The 18,585-nt window shown below is 40.1% G+C and overlaps 1 protein-coding gene across 4 annotated transcripts in view; it reads right to left on the minus strand.

The window, feature by feature from the left end:
- The window catches only part of LOC122657394 (PH-interacting protein-like), a 101,317-nt gene that overhangs the window by 68,188 nt on the left and 14,544 nt on the right, over positions 1-18,585 (minus strand). For 3 of the 4 annotated variants that reach the window (XM_043852088.1, XM_043852087.1, XM_043852091.1), the window contains exons 3-5: positions 10,994-11,364; positions 9,157-9,311; positions 8,709-8,945 (exon numbers count right to left, since the gene is read on the minus strand). In XM_043852088.1, the coding sequence (XP_043708023.1) occupies positions 8,709-8,945; positions 9,157-9,311; positions 10,994-11,364 (763 nt within the window). Of the gene's footprint in view, positions 1-8,708; positions 8,946-9,156; positions 9,312-10,993; positions 11,366-18,585 lie in introns of all 4 variants that reach the window. The other variant, XM_043852090.1, reaches the window with a different exon arrangement.

Below are 18,585 nucleotides of genomic sequence, written 5' to 3' on the forward strand. Positions count from 1 at the left end.
TATCTTGAGAGTGGCATTGTATTGGGTTTGAATCATCTTATGAAAATTTTGAAAACAAGAAAAAATGTCACTTTTGTTGTACATTAAATAAACCCACGTACTCCTAGAATAACAATCAATAAAAGAGACAAACCAACGATGGCCTTTGAGAGATGGTTTCCAGCTAGGACCCCAAACATCAGAATGAATAAGAATAAAAGGAGAAGAACTTCTTTTATTAGAAATGGAATAAGTAAAACGATGTTGTTTAGCCAAAACACAGGCTTCACAAAAAAATTCGTTTCTATGACATCCTTTAGCTAATGCTGGAAATAAAAGTGATAATGTTCCTAAAGGGGATGACCTAGTCTATTATGCCATTGTTGAAGTTCAGAAGAAACTAAGGCGCTTCGATGTATGGGAGAAGCCAAAGGTGGTGGTGAAGTAGGACTCCCATTATCAAGCAAGTACAATCCACCATGCATCTTACCACATCCAATCGTCGCCCCCGTTGCCAGATCCTGAAACACACAGTGAGAAGGAAAAAAAGTTACTTTGCAATTTAAATCACGGGTAAGACTACTGATGGAAAGCAGATTAGTGGTAAATTTAGGAATATGTAAAACTCACTATTTTAAAAACCGAAATCAGACCCGCCGATGCCGATTCTGGCTGATCAGACTCGGCCTATATTCCCTTCTAAAAACTACTGCTAGGGCATGTTTTGACGACGGATTCTGATTGATTTTTTCACTGATATTAGTATCGATTTGGAACTCGATTTCAGGTTTTAAAACTTTGGTAAAACAGAGGATAAAAATAAGGAAGGAGTGCAACTGATAGAGCCCTTCCCACAGATAGAAGAGAGAGAGCCATCAGCCACCCGTACTTTATCTTTACCAGATGTAGGAGAGTAACGAGTAAAGAGGCTGGAGGATCCAGTCATATGATCAGTGGCACCTAAGTCTATGATCCAGGGAAAGGAGACTACCGATGCACAATGACCAGCAAAAGAAATACCTGAGTGGGCTAAATGTGAACCTGGAGGCGTGGAAGAACTAGCAGGTGTTGATGTAGTAAAAGCAGCAAAAGCCTGTAACATACGACAGAAAGCCTGAAGTTCTTCCTTGGACAGTCCAGTGTCAGTAGGAGGAGCAGGAGTGACAGCCTCAGTATGATTAGCTTTGTTTTTCGATTTTCGAGCAGCACGTTTAGCATCGAAGTTGGCTGGTTTACCATGCATCTTCCAACAGGTGGCCTTAGTGTGCCATAATTTGCCACAATGCTCACATTTAACTGTTGTTTTCTCGGCTTTGGATGTGTCAAAAGTAGTAGAGGTCGAACCAGCCCCAGCTTGTAAAGTTGATCGATCAGTAGGTGCAAAGTGGAGCATAGCTGAACGACGTCGGTCTTCAATGTTAACCAGTGCATATGATTGTTCCAATGTAGGAAAAGGATCCTTACCGAGAACTTGTATTCTTATTGGATCATATTCAACATTGAGACCAGCCAAAAAATCATAACCTCGGATTTTGTCAACATGTTTTCTACAGGCAGCAATATCAGTAGCAGAGGTGGGTTGATTATCCGAGTAATGATCAAGTTCTTGCCACTACTTACGAAATTCAGCATAATATTGAGAGAGAGTTAACTCATTCTGTTTAGTCCCATGAATTTTCTTCCGTAACTCATATACCTGTGCATCATTCCTTACCCGGGAATAGGTTTCCTTGGCAGCTTTCCATATCTGAGCAGCAATGTCAAGGAGAAGATAACCAGGTGCAATGGAAGAATGCATAGAATGGATAAGATATGACATTACCATAGAGTCATGAGGTAACCATTGATTCTGTGCAGGCCCCTCTTCATCAGGTTTCACGAGGCTGCCTGTAAGGTGGCCTGTATAACCACGGCCAGCAATGGTGAGATAGATGGATTTAGACCACATCAGGTAATTAGTCCCATCTAATTTAGTGGGGGAAGCAAACGGAAGATACTCCGAACGAGTGGATCCATCTGAATCAGCTGAAATAAGATCAGACATGATGTCAAGAGTGTATAGTAAACGGGTTTTGAAATTCCCAAAAATTTAGCCGTCAGAAAAGGCTGAAACTGAGGTCGAGTTTCCCTCTTGTAGTGGAGAACAAGTCCTCAAAAAAGGAACTGATTCTGACCAGCCAATAAGAAGCCCTAATTTTTTTAGGGCAAAAAACTGTTTGAAGAGAAATCACAGATCGGAATCTGTCTTGGCTTGATTCAATACTGCAGTCTTCAAATAGGAAGAGGTGTGTGCTAGGGATAGCAGGAACCAATCTCCAGAAAAAATAGAAATCAATCTTCAGCTTTGTGGGAAGAACTCGATCTCCAATGGTGGAGGGAACCAGTCGGCAATAGGCAACACCAGTAATCTTCAATCTTCAATGAGGTGAATGCGAGGGCAGCATCTAAATCTTCATTAGATCACCTCATAGGTGCTGCCCTGAATGAAAGAGAGGAGCCGAGAGTGGTGGGGAAGGGAGAAACCAGAAACCGTGGGAGGGAGGAGAGAAAAAAAACCAGAGAAAACTTGAAAACTTCTTCTTAGATCAGATTCTGCTCTGATACCATGTTAAAACCCGGTAGAACTGAATGCTTAGATGATCAAAGTCGATCATCCAGCCCCCTTTAGTTATAATAATCAAAATTACAACTTTTTTTTTTTTTGGGATGAATAAAATTTAATTACGAAGAAAAGAGAGGGAATATACAAGCCCAAGGGCGAACAAGCCGAAGCTAGAAACTAGTTGGGGCGCAAGATAGAAGTAGGGATGCCCCAGGAGACAACAATGAGCCTGTTCCTTGGAGAATCCTTCACATCCTTAAGGGGGAGGGATCTAACTTTAGATGAAACATCAAAAAAGATGGCCTTCCATATCATGTCGAAAGAGTGGGAGTTGGATGTCCATCTTCTAAGGTTGCGTTCCATCCAAATGTGGGAAATATTGGCACAAAAGGCAATCTTGCCAACCGAGTCGCATATCAACTGCCCTTTGAATGTCATGTCGATCCAAATCCATTCCCGGCTGAGAGGGAGAGGAGTGCGCCTTCCGGGCCAGCAAAGGCGAAGAACACGGGTCCAGATGGAGGAGGCAAAGGGGCAAGTGAAGAATAGGTAATTAACATCTTCAGCCCCATTCCAACAAAGACAGCAGCTGGAAGGGACTTGAATATGCCGATAAGCAAGGAAGGCTTGGGTAGGAAGGCAGCCAGTAAGGGCGCGCCAAGCGGTAAGGCTATGGCGAGGTATGTGACCACGAAACCAAACAACTCTATGCCAAGGACAGGGGGTCCCTCTATGTAATGTAGTCCTAGATAGGTAGGAGACCTACTAGGAGCCAGACAACAGGATCAATCACAAAAGGGGTTGCTGGTTCGAACGGACAGCACTAGGATTTAGGTTAATTCTAGGGTTTAGGATGGGAATTTGGGAATGGGTCTTATATGGCTTTAATATGCAGGTCTAGGGGATTATTATGGGATAAAAATAATTAAATTTGGGAAGGTTTTAAAATTCTGCAATTCTGGACAGAATTGAGTTGCAGGTTTTGGGTTTTAATGGAGTGGAGGAATGGAGGGGTTGTGGAGGAGACTAAGGGCTGGGTTTAAGGTCGAGTGTAGGGATTGGTTTGGGGAATATAAGCTGGAAGTAGGGTTCGAAAGTGATGGCTAAAACTGGAGTTATGGGGGAGTCCTACTGGAGGTAGGAGTGCAGGTTTAATGGAGAATTAGGGTTTGATGGATGGAGGGGACTGTGGATTAGGTCTAAGGGAAGATGAAGGATGATAGAAGAAGGTTTAAAATAAGAAAACAGGTTCAAACTCACTATATTGCAAGACAATGGCAGCAGCTTGATGACTTGAGAGAACCTCCCGATCTTCACAATGCAAGGAGTCGCAGGAGTCCACCTACCCTTTACCACCTTGAGATCCACAAGGATATACACTCACAAAGAGCAGCAAGCATAAAGCTAATTTTTATTAATCAAATTCGTATCTAATGTTGGCCTCCCTTACAAACTTATATAGAAGACTCAAAAATAGACTTAGACACTAAAACGGAATGGCCTAACCCTATCCCTAACCTATTAGGTAACTTAAATTGACTAGGAAACTAGAATACTAAAGGAAATAGACTCAAAACATGGCTGGACTTATAGAGTCATAATCCAGCCCAACTTACATCACATGACCAATTAATTTGTCACATGACCACTTAACCAAGTCACATGATCACTTAAATTGAACCAATTAGATGCAATCAATTTGAACCGGTTCAATTAAAAAACATAAAAATAAACTAAGTATTGGGCTAATCCCGTATGCAACCTATATACCCATATTTTAGGCCCATAAAAGTGGCCTATTACATTAGAAACCCATGGGATCAAAGGCCCAACATGTATGTAACCCAACCCTAGACTTATTCCCAATGAAACAAGCCCTATTTGGTGATGAATTTGCATCACTATGTCTAACCAAATCCCAAGCGGAGTGAGAGCTGAATCTGCCTGCTTGGGAGGGGAGCCACAAGATGGTGTCACCTCTACCTCGATGCCCTAGGGGGATGGGGGGAAGGGTGCTCCAAAGGTCGGCCAGGGGGGGAGGGGAAAGGGGAGGGGACCAGGAGCCACTGGAGATGATGGTAGCAACAGGGGCAAATCTGTCCAAACCAGAGGAGTAGATATCCCTGGGGCTCACAATAGAAGAGAGGACTCTAGAGGGGTGCCATTTGTCCAGCCAAAGCAGGGTGGCCGATCCATCGTCAATCCTGCACGAAATGGCCTCCCTGGCTAAGTGCCTCACCTGAAAAATTCTGCGCCAAACCCAGGAGGAGTCAGCTCCTGGACTAACAGACCAAATAGAATCTCTGCGAAGAGGCCCGGCATAAACCCAAGAAGTCCAGATGGAGGATCTATTGGTGAGGATCTTCCAAATAAGCTTGATGGACCCAGCGATGTTGACATCTTTTATTCTCCTTAGCCCGAGGCCTCCTTCAGATTTGGGGACACATAGGGAAGCCCAGCTCATAGGATGAAGGAATCTAGCTGAGTCCACACCTTTCCAAAGGAAAGCACACAATAGATTCAGCCGCCTTGATGGTAGCCTTAGGGAGGCCAAAAACACCACTCCAATAGATGTAGCAAGATTGTAGCACCGATCTGATGAGCTCTAGGCGACCTGCATAGGATAGGAGCTTGGCTTTCCAAAGCTGCAACCTCTTGCAAAGGAGATCCAGGATGGGGGAGCAATGGTGGGCTGAAAGTCTTACAACTTATTCATAATGAAAGTAGGAATGCCCCCTTGCCTATTCGTATTAGGAATTCCCATTCCAACTAGGAATCCCAAATAGAGATCAGCTAGGGGGAAAAATAGAAAAATAATAAAACTAAAAGATAAAGCAAACAAAACTAAAAGGACTAAATTCCCCTATCAGGTAAAGTAGCCTATCTTAACAAAAACAAATGAACATTTTACTGCACTTTTGGTGTAGCAATGTTTTACCATATTAAGATTTATAGAATTTTTAGATTTGAGAAAAACTCCAACATTAGAAAGTTGAAAATTTCACCTACCATCGAAAATCCAGTTTTTGTTCTTAAACTGGGGGGTTGACTTTTTATCATTTTGGAATTTTAGTTTTTAACTATTTTTATTGGATTCAAATAGGGGGTATTTGCTTATTTATGAATAATATCTTAAATAAATGAAATATAAAAACATTTACTTAAATGATATTTCGCATAAATAAGTGTTTGTTCTGATCCCAATAAAACCAGAGTAAGGCGCCTTGTAATAAGGCGACTGTCACCTAGACCCCTCTACAAAACCGCCTGGATGCTGGCATAAATGTCTATTCTGGTTTCGATCCCAATAAAACCAGTGCAAGGCGCCTTGCAACAAGGCAACTGTCGTCTAGACCCCTACAAAACCGCCTGGACGCCAAGGGGACGCCTTGACAACTATGGTTCTGCATGCAGCTTTATTTGGCCCACACACTGTAGTCAGCATCCAATGAAATCCATTTCTCATTTGCAAGGACCACTGCATTACAAATTGTGAGTAAACACTAACAGTCTCACTGTGTCAGGCCTTCTATTCCTACTAAAACATGAGATGCATCTTATGTTCTCTTGATGCAATTTAAGGGCCTGTTACACTGTGACTGCTGAAGTGAGAGAGACACCTAGTTCCTTAATATTCCACAAGATCACCTAAACAAGGGGGTTGGGTGTACTTCACCTCCTCTTCCCCGCCCTCTTAATTGATGTAGCTTCTCCAATGGAGCTGTCTTTCATATTCCATTGAACCTTAACTTCCATCAGAGTATGAGTTGTTGCATCCTTTTTGCTCAAGGACCAGATCATCCTGGTTTTCTCATTTCAGCTTTTATAAAGAGAAAGTCGCAAACTCTTCCCTTAAAATATAGAACCTTAGCTGTTTACTCATTTTAGCCACATAACTAATGTTGGCTATCAGCCTTCTGGCCCTCAAAAATTATCCAACTGCCATTTCTCGTCACTGTAAGTGGGATTTCTCATGACTATTTGGAGATATCTCTGCTCAGATGCATTCCTACTTTTTCTTTTTTAACAGATGGGAGCCACATTAGATCCTCCAAACAGTTGAAAGTTTATCCTAATTTATGTGAGGCATGCTGGAGACTCGAAGCTGCTCATTAGAGATATAATAATTTTCCCTGCACTAGATCACCCAATCTAGTTAGATTTTACCCATTTCACCATCCAAATCAGTTTAAGACATTTAGCCTTCTACTCTTCTCTTATCATGTCAGGAAAAAGCCTCTCTGCGAAGGTAAGGCTGCGTACATTATGACCCCTTCCCCAGACCCCGCAGCGGTGGGAGCCTCGTGCACTGGGTAAGCCCTTTTCACTCTTCTATTATCATGTCCCAAAACTTCCCAGCACCAAACAAAATAATTGTGCATGTTGCGCATCAAGCACCATCAGTAACCAAGTTATATGATGTAGATCGAAGCATGAAGAAGACAGACAGAATTCAAAACCCAAAAAAAAATACTGTTCACATGATACCACGAGTTATTGTGAACAGTTATTTGGGGTTGATATGGACTGCTGGTTTGAAGATTAGGTGATGGATGTGCTGGTGGAATATTCTATTAGAAGCAGCTATTAATAGACCTAGTTTCTATTTTGTTAGTTATTTGTTTCTAAATTAGAGTAGCTTAGCTTTTATTTAGAAGTTTCTATTTCAGTTAGTTTCTATTTTAGTTTCATTGCTTGTAATCCAAGACTCGGCCTTATAAGAGACTTGCTATTTTATTGTTTCTATTTTTATAGTTTCCAATTTTAAGACTTGTCAAAGTTAAAACTTTCTAATTTTTGTAACTTGAGGAGCAAGTCATTGCTACCTATTTATATGTAAGGCTTTCAGTAGCCAAGGGGACGATTTAATGAAGTTGATCATTATTGCTTTGAGCAAGTTTTCTCTTGTCCATGTGTGTGACATGAAGGGTGAGAGGGCCTGGCTGAGAGAGCCGAAACTCCTTATCCCCTTTTCTTCTTCTTCTCCTGTCTTCTACTTCTTCTCTTATTCGATTCCCTACCGTTCCTGCTGTTGTGTGACTGCAATCAAGTGCTGCTACCTGCTACTACATCTGTGAAGACCTAGAGAGCACCCTAAACAACAACTGAATCTGATGTTGCTGTCCAGAGGCAAAGAAGACCACTTTCCACACTTGCGACTGCATCAGTTCCTTATTCATTGCTGCTGATTCAAAGGTCTTGATCTCAGCACTCTTCCTCCCAATCAGAGTGATACTTGGAGGACTGCTTCAGGCACCTAAGGAGCCCACTAGACCTCAGTCTTGAACCCTGCTGTTGTTCCTTTCATTGTATCGATCCTGCTGCAATCGATCTCCCGCTGGTTTCCGTGGTTCAAGGTCGACTTCTTGCATTATTATCAAACTAAACTTTTTGTTTAGGTAAATATCTTCAATCAATGATAGATCCTAGGCCTTCGAAGATGGGAAAGATGGCATACTATCTTCTATAATTATCCATTCTGTGCCTTTGCACCCTCCCCATTAAACTTAAGTTTACTACCAATTTACTGTAATCTGTCGCATCTTACAAGGTCTTTGGCAGAAGCCACAAAATATGGCTAACAGAGTAGGAAGCAAATGTCAGAAGAGAGACTAAGAAATCACAATTTAAGAGTACTACAACAGTGCAAAATAGAGAAAAAAAAAATTGAGGCCTAGAGAAATCCCAATGCTTATTTGAGGAGAGAAACATAAGAGAAGTATTATAGAAAGTGAAAGAGAAACAATGAATGAGAAACATTTAAGTATACAAAGCAAACATTAGGGACTGTTAGGAGAAGTCAAAGAGAAATGACTATAAGTGGAAGCAAAATTATTAGATGATCAGCTCTTGTTTCTATGTGCCACCTCTAATTCTTTTAGAAGAACATCAAAAGTAGCACAAGTCCAAATAACTACCCAGAAGTTACTTGCAGAAGATACCTTCAATTAAAAACAAACAGTTAAGAATTAATTCTTTTCCTCAGTCATTTCTCTTTGAAAGTTTCAAAAGCCTAGGGAATGCACCTAAGCATACAATTGCTCATCAACAAATATGGAACGTTGGTTCCAAATCCAGATTCCAGATGCATATTACAAACTTCAGAGTCAGAAATAGCAAATAGTACCACAATAGACAGCATCCCGGTGTCCCCTTAGCTTCTTTATATTTTGCATCTTTTGCACCATAGTTGATGGTTTAGCAATGGCATAACATGCTGCACGAATGGATGGAGCACGATGGTGTTTTGTGAAACCACCTCCAATTTCCCTCAAACTTAGACCACGCACCTGATCAGCCTGCATGTGCGGCCAACGCAAGTAGCTAGGCAGGTGGTAGATTTGCTTATCTTTATTCCTATCAGCTGCACACAGAGAGACAAAGCATCAGAAATAGGAGACTCAAGGAAATAAAGTAGTAAACTGGTTTAGTAGAGAAATATATAGGATACTAGAAACAAAATGCAAAAAATGAAACCAGGTTTTCCAACAAGGACTGAAGTAGTTGACTAGTATTATTCAAAAAATTACAATTTCTGCCACTACAATAAGAAATGCCAAAAGTAGACAAATTACATTCCAGTAGTGAGAAGGAACCAGATCCTAAGAGTGTTGGAACATCAGCTGCGTTTGGTGTGTTTCCCCCAATCATACCATGCAATGGAGGGGCTGTATTCAGTATCAGTTGCTTTAGAAGCTTTACCAAATGATCCTTTTCAACGTGAGGATACCTAAAAATACAATAAAAAAACCCACTAAATAAATCCAACTATTTATGTTCCAGAAATTTTATGATGAAACAAATCTGGGAATAAAAGTGACAGATATTGCTTGATGCAGAAGCCCAAGCAATATATGTTTGATATGATGATATCCACACAACGGGATCCAACCATGTTTGTGTATTGGTGGTTTACTGAAAGGGTTGTGACTTGCAGAAGCCATTACATAGGGATTTGACTTTTGTGATTGCAAAATTAAATTCCCCTTTATGTTGGCCACCCAGGTAGTTTGTCAATACGGATTTTTTATTTTAAAATATTTAATTACATTGTCGGCCTTGTTTAGACAAGAAAAAATTTTATTAAAAAAAAAAAGTCTTAACTAAGGGTTTTTAGTCACAGGGTACAACTCCTACAACTTCACAAGTTCAAACATGCTTTGTCATCATTGTAAGCTGGGTCCAGGGGTTCAGTCAGGAGTTTTGTTACTTGTCAGTTGAAAGCAGTCACCAATAGACAGAAAAATCTCTTCTTGAAAGACAGCGGGTGCTAGGAAGTGCCTATAATGGCACAACCTGGTTTAGCTTTCTTAAAGCAAGGATACCCATGCTAGTAACTATATATGTCAAGCATCTGAAAATCAAGTGATCTGGACTCTTTCTCTTCAGAAAAAATCAATGACTGAAGATTACACTCTGACACATTTATTTGAAGATATATAAGAGCTTGGAAATTGAACAGGACTCTCTGTTGCAGCCATGTCACAGTAATGAGGCCATCTTCAGCTCATTCCATTCATACTTCTCTTTGGATATGGTTTAGGAGAAAGAATAGTCTTTTTTTTTACGGTACTGCAGTGCATTACAACCCAGAGTTTGTCTTCTCAACTTTAAATTTTGGAAATTTGTTATGTGTCCTTGGAGAGTGAAAATTCTTCACAACAATATCCAAGTGGGCCCCTTTTGTTTAGAGGGGACTTAGGTGGGGTGGGATAATGCTGATGTGGCACTTCAAAATCCCACTCCAACCGTGTTTGGTTTATTTGGGGTGATGAACTTACAAAAGTTCAGGGGACATCATTAATTGCTTTGTCTGCTGATGTGGCACATCAAAATCCCACCCCTTTGCTGTTCAAAGTCCCCCCAAATTGGTGGGACTTCGGTTACTATTCTTGGGAAAAGTAACTTTACCTCAACATTTCCACCCCAACAATACCCCACCAACATATGGGTCCCACATTCCCCTCTAAACAAACGGGGCCGTATGATTTACTTTCATGGATTTTATGCAAAATCTTATGGCTGGATTTCCTGTGTTCTTTAACTAGATCATTTTGTACCTTAAGAGTTACTGGAGTTTGATTCTATCTTGGTCCTACGTTGAAAAGGGAAATTCAAACTTTCAGGATAAACAGTAATTGGGGGAAAATAATTTACTCTTGCTTAAGGTTTTCTGTTGTCAGCTTAGCAAATAGGCCCATAGCCGACAGGAAGCCTATTGATCCTGAAGCACTCAGTCGTCTCTTTGATATAGTAACTTGGTAAGTATCAAAGTGCATTTCAGAATGGGAGAAAAGAATCCCATTAGTCAACCAGTTGATAGTGTTGGAATAAACTAACAGAGATAGAGTTTGAAAATCTCAAGGAAACCAAAAGCAGGCAGACAATCAAACTCTCAAGCATATGATGTACCTCTCTACCAATTTATTGTAGCTCAAGGGGAAGGACTGCCCATCATCATTTTCATCCCCACTGCGTGTACTACTTCTTGAATACCAAGCATGATATCTTCTAGGTAGAAGTTGATGTTCCAGGAGCTCATTCCAAAACTGTCCGTAAGTTCTATGGCATGGCCCAGCAGATAGAAAATGCATTATCAGAAAGTAAACTTCTCTGAGGTCAATATCTACATCAGCTTCCACAGGAGGACATGCAGCTGGTTCTGCCTCTGCATATTGAGCCTTCTCATGCACACTATTTGAAAAATTCAATGGTGCCATACTAAGAGAAGGTGCATCACCAGCTGGGACATACTTCCGTAGGGCCATGATTTGTGCAAAAGCCTGCCAATCATAGGGGGACGGGGAAGAAAATAATTAGAGTTATTCCAACTTCCATGTAAAACCAGGAGTAACAGAAAGAGCATATAATCACGACTTTCACGTGGAACACACAGCAAATCCAGTAAAATTTGAATTTCAGTTGGAAGTTTTTGAAAGGTCAGGCTCTGGAAAAAAATTGGAACTACATCCTAGTTTGGATGCATGGAAAAAAAATTATCACAGCAAAAGTTTCTAGTTCTAATTAAAGATAAAGAAGACAGGCAAGATGAAAAGATAATACATAGCTTCAAACAACAGTTCCTAACTTCATGCTAGAAGAAAACATCTCACTTACAAGAGGGCAATGTTCCATGCAACAAAGCAAATTTAAAAAAAAGGATCATTCACTAAACTTTAAATGAAGAGTACATAGGGTGATTAAAGAATTTTTAGCTCATAACTACACACTTTCTGTTAAATTAAAATCCCATCATGACTCATACCGTGCCAGTATTTTGGCTATAGTTACCAAGAGAACTTCATAGAAAGCATGCACGAATACCAAATCCCACATGCCCCCCCCCCCCCAAAAAAAAAAAACAATTCAGAAAATCACAAAATCATTGCTAGCCTTCTATCGGGTGAAACTGGAATAGTTTCAGGCCAAACAAAATCCAATTGATCTGAATTTTAGGGTTTGATAGATTACCTGCATGAAGACAAACCACAACCACCTCCTACCCTCAAATTTGTGAAAAAATACAAAATCCTTGCTAGAGTTTCTGATGCAACTGCCGTGATTTTCATGCCACATAAACAGGTTTTGCTTTACTAGTTTTTTAAAAACAAAATCAAAATATCATCTCTTAATTACAACAACAAGAACTCAGCCTTATCCCAACTAAACGGGGTCGGCTACATGGATCCTTACCCTCCAATCAGCTCTATTTGAGATCATACTTGATACAAGGCCTAAGCTATCCATGTCCTCACCTAGAGTCATTTGAGGTCTGCCCCTAGCTCTTTTAGCTCATTCAATCTGAATCAAATCACTCCTCCGTACTGGAGCATCTAAAAGCCTCTGTTGAACATGGTCATGCCACCTCAAACGACTTTCTTGTAGCTTATCATGTATCGGCGTTACTCCCAAATCAGCTCTAATTTGTTCATTCCTTACTTTATCCTTCCTAGTTTTGCCACACATCCATCTCAACATTCTCATCTCAGCTCCACTGAATTTATCTATATAATGTTTCTTCACAGTCCAACTTTCCGCACCATACATCATAGCCGGTCATATTACGGTCCTATAAAATTTTCCTTGTTTTAAAGAAATATTTTGATCACACAACACACAAAAACGCACCTCTCCACGTCATCCATTCTATTTTAATTCTTTGTGAAGCATCATCCTCTATATCACCTTCTCTATTTATGATTGCGCCCAAATACCTAAAATAATCACTTTGCAGAATCTCCCTCTCATCAATTTGCACCACCCCAGTTACACACCATATACTCCGTCTTCGTTCTACTCATCTTAAAACCTTTTGATTCCATGGTTATTCTCCACAACTCCAACTTGGTGTCAATCCTTGCTTTTGTCTCATCCATCAAAACAATATCAACAACAAAAAGCATACACCAAGGAACCTCATCTTGAATGTCTCTAGTTTAATCATTCATGATAAGCGCAAATAAAATTGGGCTTAAAGTTGATCCTTGATGTAACCCAGCTGCAATTGGGAATACACTATAGTGACCACCCCCCCCCACAGTTCTTACACTAGTCACCACACCATCATACATATTGTTAACGTGTATCAAGTACATAGGAAAGGGTAATCTCGATAAGAATATTCCAATATTCTAGTCGAGAATCCCCCCCCATGTGTCTCTCCTCTTTATGGTTTATGATTAGGATTTAGGGTTACCTAGTCCTAGTTTCTATTCATACTGTAACTAAGACTAGGATACCTTTAGTTTCTATTTTCCTATTGTAACTAGGATTCCTAATTATATTAGGAATCCCCCCCTTTGGCCGTAATCTATAAGTATAAATAAAGACTTGTGAGGGAGGCTGTTAAGTTCGATCTACTCTTGACAGTCCTCCACTCTTCTTCCCTCTTCATCTCTTCCCTTTCTCCTCTTCTCGGTTCTGATTCTTCAGCATATGACCTAGTTATATGATATCAGAGCACAACCATTAATTGGTTGCTTCCATGTGATTCTGGTTTGAAGGTTCTTTCAAGGTTTTCTTGAAGGGGTGCAGCCCCCTATGCTGCATACTTCTACAAATTAAACCCTTGATGAAGTTTTCAGTTGAAAACTAGAGGGTTCTTCTGCTTACCTAATGTGCAAGATTGATTGGAGATCATCAAGTGCAAGCTGTGGTTCTTCTTGAAGACCATTACCATTCTTATTTTTTATCCAGTCAGTGGATCCTTATTGAATAATGAAGATTCAACCTATTCAGGTGATTTGAATCCCTTTTATTTTATCTAAAATACCCTAGTTAGGGTTTTATATCAAAAATCTCTCCAATCAATCCAGTAAGCTGTTGAAGTTTTTGGGATTTAATTCCCCTCTTCCAGAACAGCACTCGACCTCCATATTCTGCTGTTTTTTAGGTTTTCAAACTCTAGATTTGATTATTGTTGAGATTTTGGGTTCTTAAACCCTAATACTGGAACCATCATTACAAATTTGGTTTACTTCTTCCAGAACAGCACTCGGCTTCTCTTCCCTGCTGGTTCTTGGGATTTTCAAACCCTAGATTGGATTATTATTGAAGTTTGGGTTTTTAAACCCTAATATTGCCCATTGTGTCGCTGCTGCAATTACTTTGGGTTGTTTAAAACCCTAATCTGGTTCTATGTGAGAGCCAATTGATTTATTACTGCTGTTGCTCCTTGTGATTACTCTATTCTTCTAATGGCTGATCCTAAACCACCAACGGACAATGTCCAAGTTCAGATCACTACTATTAAACTCTTTGGAGTTTCAAACCATCTCTTATGCCCCCAGGGAGTACAAGCGTACATCCATGCCAAAGGAAAACTGAAATATATTACTGATGATCCTCCTACTGTTGATCCAAAGGAACCTGCCACAGTCACAGCTCATGATGAGTGGATGCATGAAAACTCTATTATTAAAATATGATTATGGAACAGTGTTGAGCCTGCTATTGCCTCTAATGTGATGCTTCACACCCTTGCTAAGGATGTCTGGAATGATTCACGTGAAAGTTTTCACAATGAAGGACTATCTCCCGTATATATGATCTCTATGAGAAACTTTTCACTTTCCAACAGGGAGAATCATTGAATGAATACTTTGCAAGCTAGAAAGGCATGGTTGAAAAACTTCAAATACATCAGCCTCTAACTACCAGTCTGGATCAGTTGAAACCACAACGAGCTGAGTTCCATGTTGCAAAATTTCTAGTTGGACTACATCTTGACTATCAATCTGTGAAAAGTCAATTGCTCAGAGGGGAGAAGGTTCCTTCTCTCAATGAAGTCTTCTCTCGTATTAATCGCCTGGCTAATCCATCCAAAACTGATACTACAGCCAAGGACAACTCAGCCTTTGTTGCCAATCATGGACGAGGACGTGGTCGTGGCCAAATTAGAGGTAGTGGCCGTGGCACCGGTCGACGAGGTAATAGTTATCAATCAATTGACAAGTCTTCCCGCCAATGCTCTTATTGTGGCAAACTGAATCTTATGGTGGATACCTATCGGGCTAAACATGGAAAACCTGAGTAGGCAAATGAACTTGCAAATACAGTCGTGTCTGGCAATACTACTGAGAAATCTACTGGTGATATGACCCAAAGTTCTAGCACTTCATCCACTGTGTCCCGTGATGATTACAACCAGCTCGTCAAACATCTCCAACAACTTGAATCTGCATCTGCCTCTACCTCTACAGTCACTTTAGCCTATAAATGTGTAGAAACCGCTTCCTCTAAAAGGCCGACCTTTTAGGAAAGGGAGGAAACAATATGTATATCATACATGAGTTTTTAACACGGCGGACTATCCAAAGGGGGACACGGGTGGATAAATAATTTTTTAACACCTACCCGCTCCCAGGGGGACTCGATACTGTGACCCCCGCCTGCTCTAATACCATGTAGAAACCACTTCCTCTAAAAGGCCGACCTTTTAGGAAAGGGAGGAAACAATATGTATATCACACAGGAGTTTTTAACACGGCGGACTATCCAAAGGGGGACACGGGTGGATAAATAATTTTTTAACAAAAGGTAACTCTACTTTTCATCCCACCTCTACCTCATAGCTTATTGATTCTAGTGCTTCATGCTATATGACTGGTAAGTCAAGTGTATATTCTTCCATGAATCACGTTCACAACTCTTTCAATGTCATCCTTGTTGATGGTTCCTCTACTCATGTAATTGGTCATGGAACTGTTTCTCCAACATCCTCCATGACCTTCTCTCTTGTTCTTCATGTTCCTACATTACCTTTACGTCTTTATCTGTCAGTCAACTTACTAAATCTTGTAATTGATCTATTACTTTCTATCATTCTTATTGTGTATTTCAGGACCTTCAAACAAGGAAGATGACTGGTGGAGGGCTTGAGTACGATGGGCTGTATTACCTGGATGGCACGGGACCTTCTACTGCTGCCACATCTAACACTGTATTGTCTCCCATGCAATGGCATTTCCTTCTTGGTCACCCATCACAACCTAAATTCTAATTAATGGTTCCTAATTGTAAATTTTCATCTCACCTTGACTGTGAAGCCTGTGAATTGGGAAAACATCACCGTGCCTCCTTCCCTATCCGTACTATACCCAAAAGTACTTCATTGTTTTTTTAGTGCATTTTGAAATTTGAGGTCTATGTAGAGTCAGTAACAAATTAGGAGATTCTTATTTTGTTAGTTTTTGTGGACGATTAGTCCCGTTCCACTTGGGTTTACCTATTGAAAGATAGGACTCAATTTCTTATTGTATTCAAAAAATTTTATTTTGGAAATAAAAACTCAGTTTGGCGAGTCAAATAAAATTTTTTAGTTTGATAATACCCTTGAGTACACTCAAACTGAGTTCTCTGATTTTTGCCTCACTCATGGTATTATTCACCAAACAAGTTGTTCGTATACTCCACAACAAAATAGGGTAGTTGAATGCAAAAATAGGCACTTACTAGAAGTTGCCCGGTCTATCATTCTCCAAATGCATGTCGCCAAACGTTTTTGGTGTGATGTTCTTACTGCTTGTTACATTATTAATCGTATGCCATCTTCTATTTTAAATAATAAAATTCACTTTTCTATTCTTTACCCTGATAGTTCTTTGTTTGCTTCCCCATCATGTGTTTTTGGTTGTGTGTGTTTTGGTCACATTCTTCAACCTGCTATTGATAAATTATCTCCTCAGTCTATTAAATGCATTTTCCTTGGTTACTCTAGGACTCAGAAAGGATATAAATGTTGTGATCCGGTTTCTAATAAACAATTTATTAGTGATGACGTCACATTTTTTTTAAACTAATCCTTATATTTTCGGTTCTTCACTTATGTGTAATGGGAACAATGAAGATCTTCTTGGTCCTTCCCTACCAGTGACCATACCCATTTCATCACCTAAGCCAGTTCAGGTCTATCGCCGATGTCGACCACTTGACTTACCATCCACCACTACTATTGCGTCGGCCAACACTATACTTGATGCATTGCCTTCTACGCCCAGTGTTCCGGAGCTGCCATCCACTACAGCAAACACCGTTCCTCCATCCACTCAATCTGATTCCTAATGCTGAGGTCTCCCTCGACTTACCAATCATTGTCCGTAAAGGTACTCGTTCCTATACTCAAAAGTCATTCTCCATTTCTCATCTTCCACCCTACTATCACCCACTAGCTTCTGCTTTATCAACTAACTTTGTTCCTAAAACTCACCGTGAGGCTTTGCCTCATATCCTGGCTAGAAGGAGGCAATGGACACAGAAATGGATGCTTTATTATCCCGCAACACTTGGGCTCTAGTTTCTTTACCTCCTGGGAAGGACCTTGTCAACTGTCGTTGGGTTTATACTATCAAATACAATCCGGATGGTTCTGTTGAGCGGCTTAAGGCCCGCTTGGTTGCTAAGGGCTATACTCAGACTTATGGTGTTGATTATTTGAGACCTTCTTACCTGTTGCTTTTTTTTTTAATTCTGTTCGGGTTCTTATTTCTTTGGCCGTTAACTTAGATTGGCCCTTATATGATGGATATTTAAAATGCCTTTCTTTATGGAAATCTTCAGGAGGAGTTTTAAATGGAGCAACCTCTAGGGTATGTTGCTCAAGTGGAGGATTATACATTTATACCAAAGTACACAAGCTTCATAAGGCACTTTATGGGTTGAAACAATCTCCTAGAGCAGGGTTTGATAAGTTCAACTCCATTGTCACTCAGTCTGGGTTTTCTCAATGCTACTCTGACCATTCCGTCTTTGTTCGTTGTCAAAGTTCATAGGCGGTTGTAACGGTAGTTTTTGAGGATGACATTATTATATCTAATAATGATGTTTCTGGTATCACTCAAGTTAAATCATATCTTCATCAACATTTTTAGAAGAAAGACTTGGGTGTTCTCAAGTATTTCCTTGGTATTGAGGTTTTGCGTAGCATAAAAGGTATTAGATATCACAAAGGAAATATCTCGATCTCCAATTTGAAACTAGAATGCTTGCTTCCAAACCAGCAGATACTCTCATGGATCCCCATCAAAAACTTGGATCCATTGAGAGTGAGAAATTTAGAGATGTAATCGGTATAGGAGATTGGTTTGGAGAACTCATTTATCTTACTGTGACTCGATCAAATATATCCTTTTGTTGTTGTTGTTATTAGTCAGTTTATGCAAACACCAAAGAAGATTCACGGGGATGCTGCTTGTGGTGTGTTATCGTGATCTTAGTATTAGCGCAAGAAGCTAATACCGAGAGCACAGTGAGGAGGGTATTTTAGTCTAATCAGCCATTAAGTTGTTTCTTTTATTTTATTTGGATGTTTACTGTTTTACCTTTAAGTTATTTACATAATGAAGGTTTAGAGGAGAGTAACACATATCGTGAAACTCTCACAGTTCTGCAGATTCTCGCCTCCTCTTCTCTCTCGGCTTCTCTTCTTCTTCTTCCTTTTTCTTAATTTATTTACATGGTATCAGAGCTGTAAGGACTGCTATAAATTTCGTGGATCACTGCTTCCT

This window comes from Telopea speciosissima, chromosome 4, assembly GCF_018873765.1.
Source record: "Telopea speciosissima isolate NSW1024214 ecotype Mountain lineage chromosome 4, Tspe_v1, whole genome shotgun sequence".
NCBI classification, from domain to species: domain Eukaryota; kingdom Viridiplantae; phylum Streptophyta; class Magnoliopsida; order Proteales; family Proteaceae; genus Telopea; species Telopea speciosissima.